At 41.9% G+C, this 18918-nt stretch overlaps 1 protein-coding gene across 1 annotated transcript in view; it reads right to left on the bottom strand.

Annotated features, from left to right (window-relative positions):
* Nucleotides 1–18918, bottom strand: part of LTBP2 (latent transforming growth factor beta binding protein 2) — a 191923-nt gene that overhangs the window by 142498 nt on the left and 30507 nt on the right. The window contains exon 3 of the mRNA XM_043989179.1: nucleotides 15443–15686. Coding sequence (XP_043845114.1) covers nucleotides 15443–15686 — 244 coding nt within the window. The remainder of the gene's footprint in view (nucleotides 1–15442; nucleotides 15687–18918) is intronic.

Genomic DNA, 18918 nt, shown 5'->3' with positions numbered 1-18918 from the left:
TTCAGCAGACTTGTGAGCCAAAGGAGAAGGAAGAGGAAGAGAAGAGATGCTACTGTTCAGTGAGGGAAAGGAGAAGCTATTGATTGCCCCAGCATTTCCATAGTAATATTTAGAAACCTCAGGGAGCAGGAAGGCTGCTAGTTTATATGTTGCTTGTTGAAGACAAAGATTGGCTTTTACTCAGAGGGTAACATGAATCAACATGTAACTAACTAGGTGTGGAGAGAGCATTTGGTCGGAGGTGGAGGATGGGTGAATGCTGCAGGAGAAACCAAAAGGCTGGGAGACATGGAGATTTCGGGCACCTGCAGTGTTGGTCTTTGTTCTCCTTCCCCTCTATTATCATTATGGTAGTGGTATCAAGCCAGGTTTGTGGGGCTTACACCTCTAGTATCCCTATACAGCATGTACCGATAAGCAATGGTCGCAGCCAGCCTGGCACTAATAATTTGAATTGTACTGCGTTTGCTTCCAATTTACTGTCTCTAGAGATATAACCTTAGCACCATGCCTTGGAAATCTCTTTGCTGAAGTTTAAACCACCTAGAACAAACTTTCATCCTCTAGGAAGATGCCTGAAATTATGATAAACTCCCGGCAGGCTTGAGAACAAGATAATCCAGAACCTTCCAGGCCAAACTGAAAAGAGATTGTCCTTGAAGGGGGTAGAGAGATCAAAGGCAAGGTAGGAATGAACTCTTTGACATTGTCTTTCCTTTGATTCTATAACAGAGCTATAGATCTGCCCTGCAGGTTGGAGTGAGGAAGGCCTTTACAGTCACTCCTACTATGGATTGTCAACTCCAGCTCTGAAGATTGTAGCTTTGGCTGTTCTCAAGACAAGTACTATGTATGGGAGCAACATGTGTTTTGCCAATTGACCAGATGTGCAAATGGGAGGGCTGTAGGGACTAACACACAGGGGAGAAAACAGTGTTTAACCTCTACCCTATGTCCTGTCCTGTCTGAAAACATGAACTCTAGTTCCTTTTGTCCCTTCTGATGGTGGCCTGACAGCTGACCAGTCTAAATGAGTTAAGCCCTTACTGGGCCCCAACCAATCCCATTTCCAGGAAAAACTAGAGTTGACCTTCTGCAAGTAGACACAGCTGGGAAAGACCAGCTTTCTTGTTCCCACTATATTAGAACACCCAGTATGTAGTAAAAACGCAGGGTCATTGTCCTCCCAGGATGAAAACAAGCTGGAGTAAAACTAGGCAGTAGTAAAAATGTTAGCTTCCTTCTGGTCAACAAAGGAACAGCTCAATTCCAACATCAAATGTCATACTATGCCATTCCATTTCCTCCCTTCCCTGCTCTTGTCTTCCCTTCTTCCCTTCTTCCCTTCCCTATTATTGCTCCCTTCCCTATTTCCCTTCTCTTCCCTTTCCCCTTCCCTTCTTTCCACTTTCTTTTCTCCTCATACAATGTGGCTGAAATGTACAATGAAGAAGAGTAAGAAAAGACCCCCTTTTCCATAATGCTCCGAGCCCAAGGTGTAGGTTGCTTTCCCCTGATGCCTTAAGCCCAAAGTGCCAGTGCTGGTTGGAGAAAGTAAGAGGGAGAAAGGAGGAGGTAAGCCAGCAAAGATGTCAGCATAGGAGGAAGCAGTACAAGCCAGCTCTCTCCCATCATTACTTCAAAAAAGATTTAACAAAAGAGGTAAATCAAGTAGTGATCAGGGAATCTGAGAAACCAAAGTGAGTCATTTTTTTCCAGCATGAATTCAGCCTACAAACAAATGACCAGGATAGGAACTGGGAAACAGGGGTGAGCCAGTAGCTTCATCCACTTCTGACCCAAGAGCAAAATCATGAACCCATGGGTATAGAACAGGTGTGAGTCAATATCTTTGACTTTAAACCAGGACCTCAGAGTAGGTCCAAGAAATAGCTACAAGAGCAAGGGCTGTAAACAAGAGATCAGCCTGCAGCGATTTCACGCTGAACCTCCAGAATCTTCCAACTGGGTGACAGGAACTGGGTCCAGTAACTGTATACTCCAACTTCACCTTAGGGTAAGGCAGAAATTCTGTTACCTAGACCCATACGAGGGTCTGAAGCCTGCAAGGTAGCTTTGGCCACTTATAGGTCAACTGACTCATATTCTCTGAAGGAGACTCAAAAATAAGTCAAATTCAAATGTTCCCAGACAGTGAAAAACAGGCCCCTCGGGTCAGGGCAAAACAGAAATCACCAGTGGAATTAGAGAGAGGTTGCCCAAGATCAAACCTTCCAAAAGCCTCAGTCATGAATGCTTGGTGATCTAGAGAAACAGGACTCATCACATTTTAGATCTGAGAAGGACAATTTAGTCCAACTCCCTAATTTTACAGATGAAGAACCAAAGCCCAGACAGATAAAATAACTTGACGAGTCTCTTGTCTCTCTGCTCGGCCAAGAGGGAAAATTGAAACTCGCCATTGTTTCCTTCTAAAAGGTCTTGGAATTTTCTAGACCAAAAGCAAAGAAATCTGAACAACTCTGCTCTAATATGTGAACTTCCCAGTGCCTTCTGATGAGAGGGGTGGCCACAACTGCAGAGGAATCATCCTCTACATAGGTGGAGGGAGGGGATGTTTCTGGGTAGCTAAACTTTCAAATTACTTATATTTTCTTCTCTCTTCTCCTGAGACTTATAGGCAGGTTGTCCTGGGGGACAAGAGAATGGGAAGCAGTAAGCCCAAAGCTCAGAATCAGATGCACCCTCCTGCTCCTGCTTAAATCAAAAGGTCTGGTTCTTCAGACTTAGGAAAATTAAACCATTTCCATATAGTCTAACCTGCATGTTGTAAAGAATTAATTGTTATTTGAGGTTTTTATGACCCCATCTTTTGGCTAGAATGACCCTCACTCAATGATTCTCATTCATTTTTTTAAAAAAAAGGACAGCTAGGTGGCACAGTGGATAGAACACTGGAGTCAGGAGGACCTGAGTTCAAATCCAGCCTCAGACACCTGACACTTACTAGCTGTGTGACCCTGGGCAAGCATTGCCCCACCAAAATAAAAATAAAAAACACCAAAAACAAACAAACAAAAAAAACCTTTCCTTCCTTTGATGAACCAATTCTTCAGGATTAAATTGTTTCATTTCCATTGAAATTAGAATCTTACTTCAAATGCCCTCTATTGATTATAGGTTATTTTTTTGTTTTATGGTCAGTAAAGGATATGTTTAATATTTCTGCTTATGCCCCAGCACATGGAGAGTTTTTGAAGATGCCATGAACAGCTGAGAAATATGCATATTCTTTCTTTCTTTTTGGAGAAACCTGGGCAGACTCAGATGAACTGATGCAGAGTGAAGTAAACAGGACAGAAAACAATTCACATGATTACAATATTGTTAAGACAAATATCTCTGAAAAAAAGGAATTCTGATCAGTGCAATGACTAACAATTCCAACAACCAGGGATAAAACATAATACCATACTTATGCACATAGAAGTGTGATAAACTCAAGAAGGAGAATGAGACATACATTTTTTTTGTCATAGTCAATGCAGGAATTTGTTCTGATTATACATATTTGTTGTGTTAGTCATTGCACTGATCAAAATTCCTTTTTTCAGAGATATTTGTCTTAACAATATTGTAATTATGTGAATTGTTTTCTGTCCTGTTTACTTCACTCTGCATCAGTTCATCTGAGTCTGGCCAGGTTTCTCCAAAACCATTCCTTCCTTTGATGAACCAATTCTTCAGGATTAAATTGTTTCATTTCCATTGAAATTAGAATCTTTACTTCAAATGCCCTCTATTGATTATAAGTTATTTTTTGTTTCATGGTCAGTAAAGGATATGTTTAATATTTCTGCTTATGCTCCAGCACATGGAGAGTTTTTGAAGATGCCATGAACAGCTGAGAAATATGCATATTCTTTCTTTCTTTCTTTCTTTCTTTCTTTCTTTCTTTCTTTCTTTCTTTCTTTCTTTTTTTTTGGCAGGGCAATGAGGGTTAAGTGACTTGTCCAAGGTCACACAGCTAGTAAATGTCAAGTGTCTGAGGTCACATTTGAACTCCGGTCCTCCTGAATCCAGGGCCGGTGCTTTATCCACTGCAGTGCCACCTAGCTGCCCCCTGCATATTCTTTTCTATTCCCACACTGTCCCATCTCACTTCATCTTTCCCAGGTCCTTATCATGGACTCTTCCATTTTCTTTCTCTCCTTTTAATGTCCTCTTTAAGATGCACCCTCCAAATTTGAAAGTTATTTTGCTTGTGCCAATTTCTTCCCTAACTCTGTCCTACCATTTAGTTCTCCCTATCCCTGGACCTATCTCCTTGTTGAGTATATTTCTACACAAAACTCTCTTTGTATGTATGTATATGCTCAACTTTCCTTCATCTAGTTCAGATAAGAATGGGATTTATGTAATACCCTTTCCCCACTTCTCCCTTTATGTTTGTAAACTCTTCTCACACACTGAATTATGAAAAATATTAAGTTCTTCTATGCCCAAAGGGCTAAAAAGCTCTGTATACCCTTTGTCCCAGCAATACCAAAGAGATCATAAAAAAGGGAAAAGGACCCACATGTACAAAAATATTTATAGTTGCTCTTTTTGTGGTGGCAAGGAATTGGAAATTGAGGGGATGCCCATCAATTGGGGAATGGCTGAACAAGTTGTGGTATATGAATGTAATGGAATACTATTGTGCTATAAGAAATGATGAGCAGGCAAATTTCAAAGAAACCTAGAAGGATTTACATGAACTGATGCTGAGTGAGCTGAACAGAACCAGGAGAACATTGTATATAGTCTCAACAACATTGTGTTTTGATCAACTGTGATAGACTTGACTCTTCTCAGCAATACAATGGTCCAAGATAGTTCCAAAGGACTCATGATGGAAAATGCTCTCCAAATCCAGAAAAAAGAACAGTGGAATCTAGATGCAGATTGAACCATACTATTTCTACTTTTTTTGTTTTTCTTTTTTGAGGTTTTTCCCTTTTGTTCTGATTCTTCTTTCATAGCATAACTAATGCAGAAATATGTTTAATATGATTATATAAATATATATCTGTATATATCTGTATATATGTGTATGTATATATATATATATATATATATATATATATATAACCTATATCAGATTGCTTGCTGTCTTGGGAAGGAGGGAGAGAGGGAGGCAGAAAAAAATTGGAACTAGAAATCTTATAAAAACAAATGTTGAAAACTACCTCTACATGTAACTAGAAAATAATAAAATACTTTTGATTTAAAAAGAAAAATATTAAGTTCTTTTCCATCCTTCTTAATTTCTTCTTTAGTATATTCCTTTTCCCTCCCTTTTCTTTCATCTCTTGAGGTGATCAAAACAGAATAAAACCACCCACTGGTCCTGTGTTTATCTTATTTAACTCCTTATTCCTTCAAGAAGTAGAAGGTAGGGAGCAGCTAGATGGCGCAGTGGATAAAGCACCGACCCTGGATTCAGGAGGACCTGAGTTCAAATCTGGCCTCAGACACTTGACACTTACTAGCTGTGTGACTCTAGGCAAGTCACTTAACCCTCAATGCCCTGAAAAAAAATTAAGAAGTAGAAGGTAGAGGGGGCAGCTAGGTGGCGCAGTAGATAAAGCACCAGCCATGGACTCAGGAGGACCTGAATTCAAACTCGGCCTCAGACACTTGACACTTACTAGCTGTGTGACCCTGGGCAAGTCACTTAACCTCTATTTGCCTTAATCCACTGGAGGAGGAAATGACAAACTGCTCCTGTATCTTTGCCAAGAATAGGCAACATGGTCTGTGGGATCAGGAAGAGTCATGTATTTTTTATTTTATTTTATTTGTTGTTGTTGTTGTTGTTTGGTTGGGTTTTTTGCAGGGCAATGAGGGTTAAGTGACTTGCCCAGGGTCACACAGCTAGTAAGTGTCAAGTGTCTGAGGCTGGATTTGAACTCAGGTCCTCCTGAATCCAGGGCTGGTGCTTTATCCACTGTACCACCTAGCTGCCCCCAAGGAAGAGTCATATATGACTAGACAACAACAAAAACAATAACCCTTCAAGACACTGGAATTCTGAAGAGATATACACTTATCTTTTTAAGTTCTCTTAAAATGTAAGTATCGTTTAGCCTCTTCCATTTACTTGAATGTATTTCATTCTCTAGGTTTCACTTGACAACTTTATTTGCATTTAAAGTGTCTACTAATTTCTGGTCTTCTCGTCAAATAGTCTTGAAAATCTTCTATTAAAGGTTCATTTTTTTCCCTTGTATAATTATATTGAGTCTTGTAAGGCCAGGTTATCCTTGGTTGCACACCTTTATCTTTTGAAATATCATGTTACAAGATTTTCTCTCCTTGAAAGTAGTTGCGACATAGTCTTCTGTGATTCTGATTATGGTCCCTTAGTACTTGAACTCTTTCTTTCTTTTGACCCATAGTATTTATTCAGAGTATTTGGTGACTGCCTCTATTTGCTAATCTTCCAGCTTTAGTTCAGGCCCTGTTTGGACCTGACCTTGATTTCTTCCATTCCTGTCACAGACTTTCACGTCCCCTGGAATGTCTGTCCACAGAGAATTGGTAGGTTTTAAACCCGCCCCCCCCCCCCCCCCGACAACTGCCTCTAGTCAGAGAGCTGTGATCTTCAGGGCCCTCTGTAGAATCTCCAGGCAGAGTACTGTAGGCTTCCACTGAACATAGAAAATCACAGTCAAAATGCTTTTGGTTCCTAGTCCTATTAGGTCAGAGAAACCTGCTTACCTCAGTTCACATTGGCATCTCTAGCAAGATCTCTCTCCCAGACATCTGATTATCTTTTCACGTAATCCTGCGTTTGAGGAAGGAATTTACTATTGTTTCTTTTTGGACTTCTAAATCATTCTTCAGGGTGGTACCCTTCTTGGATATGTGATGGAGTATATGTGGGAGAGCTGAGCTCATCTACAACTTTCCACATTACTACCTTAACCAGAATTCCTATTTTCTTATATCACCCACAGTGCTGGGCACTTGCAAAGTGCTTAACTAATATTCTTAGCCAGCTGACCCTTGTTTTCAGTTTTTCCTTCTAAGTCAGTAACTGCTGCCTATGACTGCCTTTCCTACTTACTTTTGGGGAACACTTTCAAACTTTATTTATGAGGATCACTAAGAATCACTATTTCAGACATCAGTAAATATTCCAGCTCATTGTCAGGGCACCCAAAATCCTGAGAAGCTCTTTATAAAGTCCTAAGAATTTGTGTTTTTCTAGAAAATTCCAGGAGGTGAGCTTGTGGTTTAGAGTTTCTCAACAAACCCAGCAATGGGTGGAGTTTTGTAAGGGGTTGAGATGGAACAAAACTTCAATGCCCCGTGGCAGGGAAAATCCTGGCACTCAAAGGAGCTTCAGGGGGTGTCCATCCAACCAGGAAGCAGCCCCGGAAAGCACAGTGATAAGATTACATTGCTTACTGGTCCAAAGGAATGGTGAATGATAAAGGCAGAAGTATGCAGGCTACGTAATCTGTGCAAGGCTGACTTGCTGCCAGTTTGAGTGTCAAGTATAGTGCGTCACTTTTGGAAATGCCAACTGTTGCAGTGATGAAGGACATCATTACTTGGCACTCTTCTAATTTCATTTCTCCTCAATTACATCTCCTAGAGACAGGTAAAGAGGGCTTTTTCAGTTAAGGACAATGACTGGCAGAGAAGGAATTTACCATTGGAAAGGACCTTAGCATTCTACGTGGAGTCACTTGGGTAATGGGGCAGAATTGCTAGAATCCGAGACCTGGTATTAGGAAGACTAGGGCTTAAATCCTGCTGCTGATATTTCCTAGCTGTGTGACCATGGAGAAGCTATTTAAGCTCTGTCAGACTGCCCATATGTAAAAAGGGGATAATAATACCCCTAGTACCTGCCTCATCAGATTGCTGGTGAGCCTTCAATAAGACTGTGTTTAAAGTACTTTACTGACATTATAAACCTCTCTAAATGTCAGCTGTTATTATTTTTTGACCCCTCATTTTAAAGATGAGAAACCTAAGATGCAGAAAAGTGAAAGGATTTGCCCAAAGTCATGTGCCATGATTAGAATTAGTGGAAAAGATGCTAAATCTAAATGTATCTAAAGTTCTAAGTCATTTAGCACATCTGAGGTGGAAGAGTTTAAAGAGGTCTTAGGAGGTTGAGAAAGGTATCAGGACAACGTGATATTAAATCAATTCAATTATTAAGTTCCTACTAAATACAAAGCACTATAGCGCTATAGGGGCAGCTCAGGAGGACTTGAGTTCAAAGCCAGCCTCAGACACTTACTTACCGTGTGACCCTAGGCAAGTCACTTAACCTTGTTTGCCTCAGTTTCCTTACCTGTAAAATGAGCTGGAGAAGGAAATGGCAAACCACCCCAGTATCTTTGCCAAGAAAACCCCAAATGGGGTCAGGAAGAATCAGACATAACTGAAACAACTGAACAACAAAATCTAATTGATCTCCCTGCCTCAAATCTTCCACATATGCCAAAATGATTTTCCTAAAGCACAGGTCTTACTCTATCCACCCTGTTTGATAAACCTCAATGGCTCCCTATTACCCCCCAGGAACAAACCCTCTGTTTGGCTTCTAAAGCCCTTCATTACTTCATTATCCCTTTCCTAGCCTTGCAGTGTCTTTTTTTTGGGGGGGGGCAGGGCAATGGGGGTTAAGTGACTTGCCCAGGGTCCCACAGCTAGCAAGTGTCAAGTGTCTGAGGCTGGATTTGAACTCAGGTCCTCATGAATCCAGGGCCAGTGCTTTATCCATTCGCCACCTAGCTGCCCCCCTGCAGTGTCTTTTTGATGCAGCTTCACTGATTCTCTTGTTCTACCTTGCACATGACTCATTCCATTTCCCAATTCATGTCTTTTCAATGTACTCATTCCTGTGATGCTCTCCCTCTTCACCACTATACCCTGGCTTCTCCGCCTTCCTTCAAGTTTTAGCTCAAAACCTTTTTTTTACAGGAGGTCTGTAGGTTATTAGGCTCTGAGGTTGTTGTTTGTTTATTCAGTCATTTCTGTTGTGTCCAAATTTTCCTGACCCCATTTGGGTTATTTTTTATAGATGAGGAAATTGAGGCAAACAGGAGTAAGTGACTTGACCAGGGTCACATAGCTAGTAAGTATCTAAGGCTGGATTTGAACTCAGGTTTTCCTGATCCTGGGCCTGGCACTCTATCCACTATACCACCTAACTGCCCTGGCTCTGAGATTACCTCCCAGCTGAACTGTATATATCTTATATGTGCATAGTTGTTGTATGTTGTCTGTTAGAATCTGAACTCTCCAAAAGCAGGGACTGTTTTTACATTTCTTTGTATCCCCAGCATTTAACACAGTGCCTGGCACATAATAAGCAGTTCATTAAATGCTTATTGACTGACTGACTTTTTGTGGAGCAATTGGGGTTAAGTGACTTGCCCAGGGTCACACAGCTAGTAAGTGTCAAGTGTCTGAGGCCAGATTTGAACTCAGGTCCTCCTGAATCCAGGGCTGGTGCTCTATCCACTGTGCCACCTAGCTGCCCCTAATTGACTTTTTATTAGAGTCCCAGCCCCCTTTTTCCATCTCTCCATCATTCCTTTGCTCTAACCAGACACCCGTCCTGCAAGGCAGACCCAGAAGAACTCCCTCCATGGAAGACAAGAGCATTTTCTTGGTGTCAGACTGATTTCCCTACAGTGCCAGCCTATTCAAGCCCTGTCTTCTCCCTGAGCCAACCTCAGTTGCCAGTGCCTATAACTTCATGGAACAGCATAAAAAGTGGCCTGACATGAAGCTGTGTTCCATGGTCCTTCCTCTTTCCCTCTGCCCCTTTGCCCAGTTCCTTCTGGCCCACGTGGGATACACTTGGCCAAAGTGAATTCACTGAGCCTGAGTGTCTAGGTTCTATGTCTCTCCCTCTTTTTCTCATCACTGCCTGTTTTCTATTTCATCAGTAGTGACTACTTGGGGAGAAAGAGGAATTTTAGTATTCTTTCTTGATCTTGTGGGAAAATCCCCTACTATTTACAGGAATAGAACCCACTGCCTTCCTCTTGGCTTGCCCCACTTCCTACCACAGTGGATATATGCTTCTCCTCTAAAGTTGTTCAAATCAGTGATGTTCTAAGAGATTCCATCTCTCCTTCTAGTTTAAGGAGACTACCCATCCATGTATACTCTGTGAGTGAGTGTGTGTGTGTGTGTGTGTGTGTGTGTGTGTGTGTGTATATCTATCTATATTCCTCCCCCTCTTCCCCAGGGCTGCTCAGGAAGGGTCCTCATGACTACAGTTAGTGAACCATTTGATACCTCAAAAGAGCTTCTACCCAGAAGCTCTTGCTGGGGTGTCTTCAGGTTCACTCCAAATATGGCAGGTTGGCCTTTTGCCTTAAAGATACATTGAAAGATATCAAAGTTGCCCTTCTGCAAAATACCCCTGGGGATGGAAAGAAAGGAATGTGTGGATGTGGCTGGGTTCCTGCACTAAGCAGCAGAAGTCACAATGTTAAAAAGGGGGTGGTGGGACCAGCTAGGTGGTGCAGTGGATAAAGCACCAGCCATGAATTCAGAAGAACCTGAGTTCAAATCTGGCCTCAGACACTTGACACTTACTAGCTGTATGACCCTGGGCAAGTCACTTAACCCTCACTACCCCGCAAAAATTAATTAATTAATTAAAAGGGGTAGTATTGAAACTTGATCATTCTCTCATCTGGAGTGACCACACATGTACTTTATTATCATACTTATATATAATCACACACATATAGCATCATCACAACAGCAAGGATAATGTGGAGGAGTGGGATAATTATAACTAGCATTTGTACAGCACTCTAAAGTTTGCAAAGTGTTTAACATATGTTATCCCACTTGTTCTATATAATATAAACACTGAGCATTTTTAGATTACTATGGGAATAGCTAGGTGCTGTAGTGGATAGAGCACTGGGCCTGGAGTCAGAAGACTCATCTTCCTAAGTGTAAATATGGCCTCAGACATTTACTAGTTGTGTGACCCTGGGCAAGTCACTTCACCCTGCCCTGCCCCAGTTTCCTCACCTATAAAATGAGCTGGAGAAGGAAATGACAAACCACTCCAGTATCTCTGCTAAGAAAACCCCAAATGGGGTCACAAAGACACAACTGAAAAACAATTAAACTATGGGCATTAAATGCTGCACCAATAGAAACCATTCTGATACCTCATTCCTTCTCTTTCTCCCCTCAAATTAAGCTCTCAGTTGATCTGGGCTAAAGTGAAAGGGAAAAGAGAAAAGAGGAGGAAGGGAAAAAGGAAGATAAGGGCAATGTCTCAGCATGTGAAAGACCCCTCACTCCTAGACCAATACAAGGCAGTGAACCCTGGCACTTACTGTCATTTATTTTTTGGTTTTTTGGTTTTTTGCAGGGCAATGAGGGTTAAGTGACTTGCCCAGGGTCACACAGCTAGTAAGTGTCAAGTGTCTGAGGCCAGATTTAAACTCAGGTCCTCCTGAATCCAGGGCCAGTGCTTTATCCACTGTGCCACCTAGCTGCCCCTGTCATTTATTAGACATGAGCAGATTTGTCCCTTCTAGCCACAGCAGCCACCATTCATGGGCCCAGAGCCATTACTGACTCCCCCACCACCCTTTTCAATATACTCTAATTCATTGGCTCAAGTATAGGATCATAGATTTAATTCTGGAATAAACCACAGAAGCCATTTGTGGTATAATGGAAGGAAAGCTGGATTGAAAGTAAGGGAACCTGGATTTGGATCCTGGCCCTACCACTTACCATAGGAAAGTCACTTAGCCTCTCTAGACTTTAATTTCCCCATCTATAAAATTAAGAGATCAAATCAGACGGCCTCTTGGGTCCCTTTGAGATCTAAATATATTATCCTGTAATCTAGTTACCCTTATTTTATAGTGGAGGAAATTGAGGCCAAGGGAGGTGACGTGACTTGAAACAAGAATAACAATCATGGGGCAGCTAGGTGGTGCAGTGGATAAAGCACTGGCCCTGGATTCAGGAGGACCTGAGTTCAAATCCGACCTCAGACACTTGACACTTACTAGCTGCGTGACCCTGGGCTAGTCACTTAACCCTCACTGCCCCACCAAAAAAAAAAAATCGACAATCATTTACACAATGCCTACTATGCACCAGGCATCATGCTAAGTGTTTTACAAATGGTATGTCATTTGATCTTCACAAAAGTCCTGCAAGGTAGCTATTAGTCTTATTTCCCTTTTAAAGATGAGGAAACTGAAGCAGATAGAGGTTAAATGATTCATCCAGGTTCTCATAGTTGGTAAGTATCTAGGTCCATATTTGAACTCAGGTCTTCTTGATTCCAGACCCAACATTCTATCCATTGGGACAACCAGCTGCACATAAACAGAGAGTCCCGCTTGCCCTTGCCTTTTTGTCCTGAGGTACCTGGCCTGACCCAGAGCTTCTGGAACTCAGACGCTCATTTTCCCTTGGCCTAGTTCAGTGGTATTTCACACTCAGCTGGGGAATTCCCATCCTGAGAAAAAGATGCAATCCTCCCCGCAATGTCTCTTTCCCCTTCCCCATACCCAGTGACTAGAAGAGTTTTTTTTTGGGGGGGGGCTCTTTAACCCAAGGCAACCAAAGCCAGTGCCAGGCTGGGAGATACTGGGCTCTTCTCTCAGGCCTAACACGATATTCAAATGTTTCCCTGAGTCACTACTAAGGGACTGGCACTCAATCTTCTCTCCGTTCTACTCTTTTTCCACCCCTTATTCTGTGCCTGTGGTGAGCAGTCCAGCATTTTTTCAAGGTCTTCTGGATATTTTCTGAATTCTTTTAACCTTTCTGGCTCAGGGTTCAATCCAAAGGATCCAGCTCCCAGATTCTCTTTCACAAGCTGCCATTTTCCAGGTGTTATCATCTCTGCCTCTCTCTCCCCCTCTCCTGCTCCCTTGCAGTAAGTAGGGGAACGGCTTTGGCTTTGGACTTAGAAGGAAACTTGAGTCTTCTGCAGCCAGCCTGGGAAACAGCTGGACAGCATCAGTCCACATTTGGCTCTTTGCAAAGCATCCTGCCTACCGCACCCAGACTCTCCCTCCATTCTTCAGAAATAGCTTTCTTCTCTCTCTCAGGATTCTCCTTGGCCTTTGTCTAGCTCCATTTTGGAGCTGAATCTTTGGATGTGGCTGAATTTCAAGGTCCTCTCTTAGTATTGCTTTTTTCTTTCCTCGAGGATGCCCTCACTACTACCTCCCTCTCTGGACACAATGGGCCTCATCCCTTTCCCAGCTGTTATCAGGAGAGAGGCCAGCCACTGCCTGGAGAAACCTGGCCAAGCTCACAGGAAATGTCTGACACTACCAGGCGAGTGGGATTTGGCCTCCCAAAGCAAAACACAGCTGACAGGGCCTGGTTGGACTTTCCCAGATTTCATGGCATCAAGGGTCCAGTGCAGTTTGACAAAGCATAAGGCTGGAGCCTGAAAGTCATTAGGAATATCACAGTAGCCATGTGTCTATGAAACCTGGAGAGTGAATGGTCCCTGCTTTGAAAGCTGGAGACATCTCTCAAGGGGAGAAGAGTGGGATAGTACACAGGGAAGATGAACAACCACATAGTGTTCCTGGTTGGCTCCTTGCACCAAATGGAAACTTTCATAGGGATGTTGCAACCTCCCTTTGAAAATTCTCTTTCCACCCCCTTTTGTTTCCCCTCCCTCTACTCTGAAACTCTCCTTTTTAGCAAATTATTCTAATTCCACTGCACCATGAATGGTATATATAGTGCCTTTGAGTCCCCAGTTTCTGCTAGGTGAGCTGGGGACCAGGCCTCCATACCACTTCTTGGCCATCTGTTCACCAGGTCTCCCTGCTTTCTAATGCTCCTTTATATGCTGTCTTCCCCTTTTAGAATGGAAGCTTCTTGAAGAGAGGAATTACCTAGCTTGTTTGCATTTGTATCCCCCATGCAAATGTTCTACCTTTCCATCTGTCTTGTCTATCTGTCTTTCAGCACCCAGGACAGTCCTCAGTTTATGCTCACAGATGCTTTCAAGGGTCAAGTGAGATAAAAGCATGGCCCTGACTATCAGTCTTAGGCTCCCAGAACCCTCATCCCTCCAAACAGAAATAGCTCCATCTCTCTTGGAAAGAAGGAGATCCCATTTATACCCCACTGGACAAAATCGCTCCAGGTCACTGAGACCCTGGACCATAAAAATTTATCATTAGTGGCTAGGGAGAGGTTCTTCTTCTAGGAAGAACAGAGTGAATCCAAAAGACCACGAGTGAATGCCTCATTCACCACAGCAAAGGCAAACCCCTCCAAACCAAACCAGATGTGGGTAACTTTGACTTTTGTTTTCTTTATCCGGCCATTAGGGAAATGAATGGAATATCCTGGTGCCAATTCACCTCTGTGCTTGGAATTCTGTTAGGTGTATCCCAGGAAGACCACCAGGACAGCAGAAAGTTCCTAAAGGTTGTCCATGTATAGCAGCTTCTTCACTTTCTCAGTCCATGATTCAGCTATTGAACTTCCCAGGACACATCAAGAGGAAAGAGAAAAGCTACCTTTTGCTTGCTGCTACTAAGGCCCTTCAAGCTATATATGCCCACCTGCTAACCACACTGATCCAAATGTGCCTTCCACCACCATCAGAGATCCTGGATCTCTCCTGGAGGAGAGAAAGTGAAAAGACACTCAGCACATCATAGCTGTCTGCAGGACTGTGAAATAGGAAGGTCTTCCCCCTGCCCCCATCCCTAGATCCTTTCTCTTCCTGCCCCTTTAGAAAGTTAGTGCCTTTCTGCTGCTTTTGTCTCTGCCCTTCCCCAATCAAATCAAAGTTTCCGTTTCTGATCATTTACATCTCAAGAAAGACTATTCCTTGTCTTGGAGTATTTTACATGTGTTTCGTTTTGTTTTGTTTTTGTGAGGCAATTGGGGTTAAGTGACTTGCCCAGGGTCACACGGCTAGTGTCAAGTGTCTGAGGCCGCATTTGAACTCAGGTCCTCCTGAATCCAGGGCTGGTGCTCTATCCACTATGCCACCTAGCTGCCCCTGGTGTATTTACATCTTAAGATTGTCTCTAATTAAAGAACGAAAGGCTCACCTGTTTTATTTTGGTTTTGGGGGGAGATAATCAGAGTTAAGTGACTTGTCCAGCTAGGAAATGCCTGAGGCCACATTTGAATCCAGTTCCTCCTGCCTTTAAGACTGGTGCTCTATCCACTGTGCCACCTAACTGCCCCAAAGATTCATCTCCTGTTAAGGGGATTTCAAGCATCACTAAGGAGGTAGAAGACACAAGGAAGACTCCTGAAGTCACAAGAATTAGGCAGGCCTCCTGGTCTATGGGTCATGAGCCCCACACTGCCCATCATGAGGTACCAAAAGGAAAGAGCACCCTACCAATGGAGTAAAAAGTAGGTGTTTGGAAAGAATAGCATCCGTGAGCATGATGAAAAATGGAAAACGTACCCAACTGGTAACTTCTGCAACACCGGGGACTGTACCATGGAGGCAGAGCTCTCCCTCAGTCCACTGCTCCTGCTGAGACTGGGCAAACCCACTGGTGACCGAGGCACTGGCCATGAAGGTTGGGGGTGATACTCCTCCTCAGGAATGACCTCCTCACAGCGGTTGCCACGGAAGCCAGAACGACAGACACACTGTTGGGGCCGACTGCAGGAACCCTTGTTCTGGCATGGTGGCTCACAGACAGCTGGGGAGAGAAAAAGAGGAGAGAGAAGATTGAGTCACATGAGTAGGATGGAGCTTTCTTCAGCAGCGGCATAAGTTTGGACCTGCCCCAAGGGACCAGGAAAACCTACCTTCCAGTTTAAGTGAAAGGGGCCCTTAGTCATTGAGCCTCCTCCACACCCCAAGCTAGGCAGCCAAAATGGATGCCCTATTCACAGGATTGGTCAACTAGAGACATGCATGCAAAGAGGTAAATTTGACCTTGTAAATACTACTGAGACCTAGTGGGATGATCTAAGACTAGAACATGGTACAGAAGGAGAATCCCTGATTCAAAAGAAATAGGATAAAAAAAAAAATTTTTAAAGAAATAGGATAGGGGCAGCTAGGTGGCACAGTGGATAGAGCACCGGCCCTGGAGTCAGGAGTACTTGAGTTCAAATCTGGCCTCAGACACTTAACACTCAGTAGCTGTGTGACCCTGGGCAAGTCACTTAACCCCAATTGCCTCACTAAAAAAAAAAAAGAAAGAAAAAAAAAAGAAATAGGATAGGGGCAGCTAGGTGGCACAGTGAATAGAGCACTGGCCCTGGAGTCAGGAGCACTTGAGTTCAAATCTGGCCTCAGACACTTAACACTTACTAGCTGTGTGACCCTAGGCAAGTCACTTAACCCCAATTGCCTCACCAAAAAAAAAAAAAAGAAAGAAAAAGAAATAGGATAGGTAAAAGGGGAATGGTAATATTTATTTTTTTGTTTTTTTGTTTTGTTTTGTTTTGCTTTTTGGGTTTTTTTGGTGAGGCAATTGGGGTTAAGTGACTTGCCCAGGGTCACACAGCTAGTAAGTGTCAAGCATCAGAGGCTGGATTTGAACTCAGGTACTCCTGATTCCAGGGCCGGTGCTCTATCCACTGCGCCACCTAGGTGTCCCCATAATATTTATATATTAAGAAAATATACCCATATGAGGATATCCAGGTACCAAAGTTGGAAGAGGTAGTGCATAACAGAATATTTAGGCAAGAACATTAAAAGGAGGTGGAAACAGAGCCATATTGTCAACAGAGAATACTATAGATCTCATACAGATAGGGCGGCTAGGTGACACAGTGGATAGAGCACTGGCCCTGGAGTCACGAGGACCTGAGTTCAAACCTGGCCTCAGACACTTGACATTTACTCGCTTTGTAACCCTGGGCAATTCCCCAATTGCCTCACAAAAACAACAACAAAAAACAAAAACAAAAATCTCTAGATGAGCTAAAGAAAGAGATTTTAAAAAGAGACAAAAATATATTTTAAAAATCAAATAAGAGGGTAGAGGGAAATTGGAAAAAGAAAGGAGAGCTATGCAAGAAAATTATGAAAGGAGAATTAACAGCTTGGTAAAAGAGGCAGAAAAAATACTAAAGAAAATAACTCCTGGGGGCAGCTAGGTGGCACAGTGGATAAAGCATCAGGCCCTGGATTCAGGAGGACCTGAATTCAAATTTGACCTCAGACATTTGACACTTACTAGCTGTGTGACCCTGGGCAAATCACTTAACCCTCATTGTCTAGCTCAAAAAACAAAACAAAACAAAACTCCTCAAAAAATAAGAATTAGCCAAATAGTAAAAGAGGAATAAAATCTCACTAAAGAAAATAACTCCTTAAAAGTTAGACTTATTTTAACATATGAGTGACTTTCAAGATGATGAAATGGAGAATATGTGATTTAATTCCAACTTGGAGAGATTTCTGGCACTTCCTTAGAAATGCAAGTTGTCACCTCAATAAAGTAGTAAAGGTTGTTTATAAGGACTTTAATTTACCAAAATTGAATTACTATTTAGAAAGTGCTCTTCAGTCTTTGCATAAGAGACGTATTAAGTGCCAACTTTAGCACTGTAGTATACTGCAGACAGACTTTCCAATTCATTGGAAATAAATCCATCACTCAAAATTAGTTTATTCCTTATCTAGATTACAAAATGATACAGTTTTAGTTTATAATCTGATATAGTTATGTAAAACTTTTATGTCATAAATTCAAGTTTACTTTGATTTTTTCTTTTCACATGTCAATAACTAATATTACATGCAAATATTTGTGACTATTGCCAATACCATGTTGCCAATGCCATTTCTTTCCAAGATTGACTTTTATGAAAAGAAAATATCTAAGTTTAATAAATGACTAATTAAGGACAGCTAGGTGGCACAGTGGATAAAGCACCGGCCCTGGAGTCAGGAGGACCTGAGTTCAAATCCGGCCTCAGACACTTGACACTTACTAGCTATGTGACCCTGGGCAAGTCACTCAACCCTCACTGCCCCGCAAAAAACAAAACAAAACAAAACAAAAAACCAACTAATTAAAATGCATACTTAGGGATTTTTGATTCTATAAAAAGGAAGAAGCTGTACAATGTACCATAATAATGGACTAAACACTCACCCTGGTATTGTGTTCCTGGCTTCTAGTTCCATTTTAGCCAGCATGACTTTGGGTACGTTACTGCACCTTGTTAGAACTCAATTTTCTCATTTTTTTTTGCAGGGCATTAAGGGTTAAGTGACTTGCCCAGGGTCACACAGCTAGTAAGTGTCAAGTGTCTGAGGCCAGATTTGAACTCAGGTCCTCCTGAATCCAAGGCCAGTGCTTTATCCACTGTGCCACCTAGCTACTCCCCTTAATTTTCTCGTTTTTAAAATGAGAGGTTGGTTTACTTGATCCCCATTGTGAAATTTTATGTTCCTATAGATTTACAACTGTTTAAATGATGACTAATGCATAAATATGTTTAATATGATTGTACATATATAACCTATATCAGATTGCTTTCTGTCTTGGGGAGGGTGGAGGAAGGAGAGAGAAGGAGAAAAATTTGGAAATCAAAATGTTATAAAAACAAATGTTGAAAACAACTGTTTAAATGACTGATATTCAATTTAAAATGAAATTGGTTATTTAGTGGAAAAAATTAGAATTGTTCAAGTGGAAGCTTATGACTTCATGAGACATTATGAAATCATAAGAAAAAATCAAAAGACTAAAAAAATAGAAAAAATGTGAAATATTTCATAGGAAAAAATTATTAACCTGGAAAATAGACTGAAGATAGATGATCGAAGAATTACTAGACTATCTGAAATCCATGATCAGAAAATCATCATATTTCAAGAAATTATAAAGAAAAACTTTCCATGTTTTAAAACCAGAGGGCAAAGTAGAAATTTTAAAAAACCTGCTGGTTGCCTCCTAAAAGAAA

Source organism: Dromiciops gliroides, chromosome 2, assembly GCF_019393635.1.
Source record: "Dromiciops gliroides isolate mDroGli1 chromosome 2, mDroGli1.pri, whole genome shotgun sequence".
Lineage (NCBI taxonomy): Eukaryota > Metazoa > Chordata > Mammalia > Microbiotheria > Microbiotheriidae > Dromiciops > Dromiciops gliroides.
Note: the sequence above shows the minus strand (reverse complement) of the source record. Positions and strands in the feature narration are given on the sequence as shown.